We start from the raw sequence: 4,629 nt of genomic DNA, 5'->3' as shown, positions 1-4,629 counted from the left end.
CCACTTCTGGTACACATATTTAATCCCACTTTCGGTACACATAGTTAGACTTAAACCTGGACTTATACTACAGCACTCACTTCACTCAGTCATGCCTTGCCAGAGGCAAGCTGTTCCCCCAGCACACATGTTTGTTTCCAGTTCTGGTACCCATCTCTAATCCCTCTTTTGTTACTTACACTTTATTTCACTTCATTTGAATTTTCAAAGATACACTTTAACCTACAGTGGCACTCATTGCACTTGGCCAGCTTGCCAGAGGCAAGCCCTTGGACTATCTGATTAGTGTTTGAAAGTTAGGTTAGTTAACCGGAAAATAACCGGAAAATAACCGGACCTAACCGCAACACTAACCTAACCGTGGTTAGGGTTAGTTGATTTCGAAAATGGAATAACCGGTTATTTTGCAGTTAACTAACCGTTAAATAACCGGTTATAACCAGCCCTATTATACACCTTCAAAACGCACTTGAGAACGTCGAAAACACTTAAAATTTAACTAAGTTACAGTCAAATCTCTAAAATATCACTCAAATGTGTAGACTTTCAAGGATAATTGCATAAATATGTCAATTCTTCACCGATTTTAGCGTTCTTGGGCTCGTTTTAAAGCTAGAATATGCAGAAATAATATCTATCAAGATACATATGAGCATATTTGCCTTGTTATAACCGATTCTTTATTTTTCGGTCCTAACCGGTTAGTAACTGCAAATAACCAACCGTAACCGGTTAGTTGCGGTCCGGTTAGGTTATTTTAGGTTTCGGGACAAAGGCTAACCAGTCTCGGTCTCGGTTAGAGCCCCTGGGCACCCAATAACCGGACCTAACCGGACTTTCAAACACTATATCTGATACAATAGTGAAATGCAGAGTTCATGTCACAGCCACTAAAATGGGTCACGACAACTTGTCCACTAAATCCCACAATACAGAAAATCTGTGAAAGTTGGACTTTGTATCGCTTTCTGTCTCGAGGGCCTAACCAATCAGGCAGACTTGGGGCAGACTTCAAATTGAGACATACTTTCCTGTTAAATTACCTCTATATGTGATGCCATACCTAATTTCTACATAACAAAGATACCATTCAGTAAGAAAGAGATTGAAATTTTCACACATTTTGGGAATTTTATGGTGTTCCTCAATGTAAAAGATCTGGTATGTACAGAGCATGCCATGTGGCCATCAGGGATTTGAAACTCAGTCAAAGCTGTAGCAGGTGTGTCAATGGTCAGTTGTAGTGAGGGCATTTACCTGTTGGAGTTGATTCACTAAGGAAAGTTGTTGCGTGGTGAAAAAAAGCATAGTGTTGTGGCCACCACATCAACTCTGCATTCCACTAATATAACAGTTGTGGTGTACATGTTGCTCAAAGTTACAGTTTCTGCACCTATGGTGTGGACCCCCAGTACACATGTTTAATTCCAGTTTTGGTACACATCTTTTATCCCAGTTCCAGTGCACATGTTTAATCCCATTTCTGGTACACATATTCAATCTCCATTCTGATACATATTCTTTATTCCAGATCTAGTGTATATCTTTCATCTGAATCATCAATGTTAGGCTTAGACCTGGACACAGCAATCACTTCGCTTGGCCATGCCTGAGGCAAGCTGTCCCCCCCAGTACATATGTTTATTCCAGTTCTGGTGCACATTTTCAATCTCTCTTTTTTTTTTTTTGGTGAAGCTATGTAGCATACAATAGTTAACAGTGTTATCCTTGTGCGCAAGCATCAAGGACAGGGGATTGCACCCTGTTGGAAGAATGTCAACTCACCCCAAGGAATTGTGGCTAGGCAGGCTCACACTGGAGCAGTGTGGGACTCAGAGCAGCCACATTGTGTAAAGCTAGCAGTTGCAGCCTGGAGGCCACCCTACTCTCATACCCACTAAAACCCCAGCTTCTGGTACTTTCATCTTATTAAATTTGAAATTTTAAAATTATGCTCTGACCTGCACCTATGGTTTGGCACTCACTGCAGTTGGCCAGCTTGCCAAAGGGAAGTCCCTTGGACTATCTCATAAAAATCTGATAGCTGTGGTGTACATGTTTCTCAAAGTTATACTAATCCCTGTTTTGGTACTTACACTTTATTTGAAATTTTCAAAAATACACTTTAACCTGCAGCAGCCCTGGCTGCACTTGGCCAGCTTGTCAGGGCAAGCCCCCTGAACCTCCCAGTGCATATGTTCAATCCCAGTTCATTTTATCTTAATCATCAAAGTTAACCTGCCCTCATTCAAATTTTTATTCTAATCCAAATCATCAAAGTTACATTTAGATCCACACTTATATAGTCCTACATTTGGTACTGTAACTGCAGTCAGCAGTACAAAGCTGGCCATAATTTTTGATTTTTCAACACTATACCATGCACCATAAATTACAGTTCAGTAGGCCACTGATGAAAATCTGTAGAGCAACTAAAATCCACCTGAAATTTAATCAGCATAGATCTCAAAGTAGGAGAAATATACACTAACAATGAAGTGGGGGGTAAAAAATAGTACAGAAAAAGCGAAATTGAGGCTGCTCAGAGAGGTGTGACCACAAAAACACTCACAAAAAATTAATGCAGGATCTTACTATTACAGAATGAGGTTGGGAGCTACCAATACAAAATGTTCTGTGGTTGTGGTCACACCGTGTGACATTCCCGGGAAACGCCGCTGACGCGAGGACAAAGAGGCTGCTTACATGATCTATTACGTAACAACTGTCAACCGTCCTCTCTTTATATATTAGATTTGTAACGGCATAGTGGTATATACTCTTTGCGTGATCTAGCATCATCATATTTACATGTATTTATTCCCATGTTCTATAGCATCGTGTTTACAACAATAAACTCACTTTGCAACCACAATATACATTACATGTGGATGGAATCACCCCATTTCTATATGGCTAGGCAGCCTTATGCCTCCCCTCCGGGATACAAGAGTCCTGCGCCAGGTGACCCTGCCCCACTTCCTGGGTCACAGGATATTCTCAACATGGTATCGTCTCGTGGTACCACATTACAAACACTCTCCCGCGTACCCTGAATATTCTCTGCCGCCATCTCGCACTCACGCCTCCATCGAGGAGTCCTGATCAGCCCTTCGGTTTCACAATGGTGGGGGCACCACAGACTTCATCAAGATGAAGTCCCAGAGTGCAAAGACTTGGAGAAACTACATAAGGCAAGTTTGATTGACAGATCCTGTCAACTTACGACGCCTTCCAGAATTCCTGACTCCCAAGTAAACCTAAACCCTAAGACAGGCAAACTGGAAGTGGCATTGGTGGACACTGCTCTAATGACTTTCCTTTCTTTCGTAGCTCTCCCCCTCCTCCCTCTTGCTCCTACAGGCTGAGGAAGAGGTGGAAGAGCTGCAGCCAATGCCTGTAAATGAGCAGGTAAGTGTGGATACTGAATACCATTTTGGTTAGGATGCCCCATATTCTGGAAAAAAGCTTGTTAGACAGATGGAAAATAGCCTAATGGTTTTTCTTACCACATCTACCATAGCAGCAGGTGGAAATAGAGGTGGAGGGGCAGCAAGGGGGGAAGCATGAGCCTAAAAGATATATTAAATATTAGAAAAAGAGATATAACTCTGCAACCTACCTGATTTTGCAAATTACCCACTTGTGCAGCCATCCCAGGAGTAAGGTGAAGAATTTGACCATTATATAGAACCTCAACAAATGGATCATCACCTACAGGACCTTGAGGAATTTGAAGAGGAGCAACAGGGGGTGGAATAGGGAAAGGAAGACTAAAAGGTACACCACCACCAACAGCAGGATTTTGAGGTGTTCTCCTATGCTCAGGACTTTCCAACATCCTTTCTTGACGCTCTCTTGCCCTCTCAATATTTCTATGCCTTTGTGGAGTATTAGGAGGAGAATCCCTAGGGAATAAATGATAGTTAAGTAATAAAGGCAGGGAGCAAAAGAAATATCCTACATCAAGACCAAAAGGACAACTGAAGCATATATTCTGATTACCAAAAAAAAGAGAAAAAGATCCACATATTGAAGCAACTAACCAATCAAAACCTTGTGAAATCCTATCATCAAAAGTGATCAGAAGCAATCCAAGTGGACAAAATGTCAATTGAAGGTGTCTAAAAATAGTTGAAGGCTTTCCATAATGATCAAAATGTTATCCAGAAACTTACAAAATAATGTATCAGAGTTCGTGGTGGTTTGTGGAACAGTGAGGCAGGAGCAGCCTGAAGCCGTGTTGAGAAGTCTCGTGAGGGTGTGAAGTGCTTAGTAAGATAAAGCTGAATTTGTCAGCCATCAATCCTTTGTGTTTTCATGTATAGACAAGCTTTAGACCCGTGCCTACGGCACGGCACTCGCTAATGCTCGGCCGTTCCTCCAGCACTGGTCACAGCTTGCCAGGGGCACGCCCCCTGGACCCCCTGGTACACATCTTTAATCCCAGTTTTGGTACTCATCTTAAATCCCAGTTCTGGTACACTTCTTTTATTCCAATCTCTATATCCATTCACATACACTTATTTACAGTAATTAAAAAAATTGTACAAAAATCATAGCATAAATCTACAATATCAAATTTAGTCAAGAAGTACCTCAGGATATACAATATTTTCGGTAACAGGA

General features: G+C 41.6%; 1 protein-coding gene across 1 annotated transcript; it reads right to left on the bottom strand.

The window, feature by feature from the left end:
• Positions 1 to 3,217: 3,217 nt before the first annotated feature.
• Positions 3,218 to 4,074, bottom strand: LACBIDRAFT_298928 (uncharacterized protein; the record flags this gene model as incomplete). The annotated part of the gene is made up of 5 exons (XM_001882011.1): positions 3,218 to 3,457; positions 3,510 to 3,572; positions 3,623 to 3,908; positions 3,965 to 3,983; positions 4,047 to 4,074. 5 exons carry the CDS (start codon positions 4,072 to 4,074, stop codon positions 3,218 to 3,220), a joined length of 636 nt encoding a protein of 211 aa, XP_001882046.1.
• Between the last annotated feature and the right edge of the window lie 555 nt (positions 4,075 to 4,629).

The sequence above is a fragment of the Laccaria bicolor genome, genomic scaffold (genome assembly GCF_000143565.1).
Source record: "Laccaria bicolor S238N-H82 LACBIscaffold_15 genomic scaffold, whole genome shotgun sequence".
Classification (NCBI taxonomy): Eukaryota; Fungi; Basidiomycota; class Agaricomycetes; order Agaricales; family Hydnangiaceae; genus Laccaria; species Laccaria bicolor.
The sequence above is the reverse complement of the archived record's forward strand: the minus strand, read 5'-3'. Positions and strand labels throughout refer to the sequence as shown.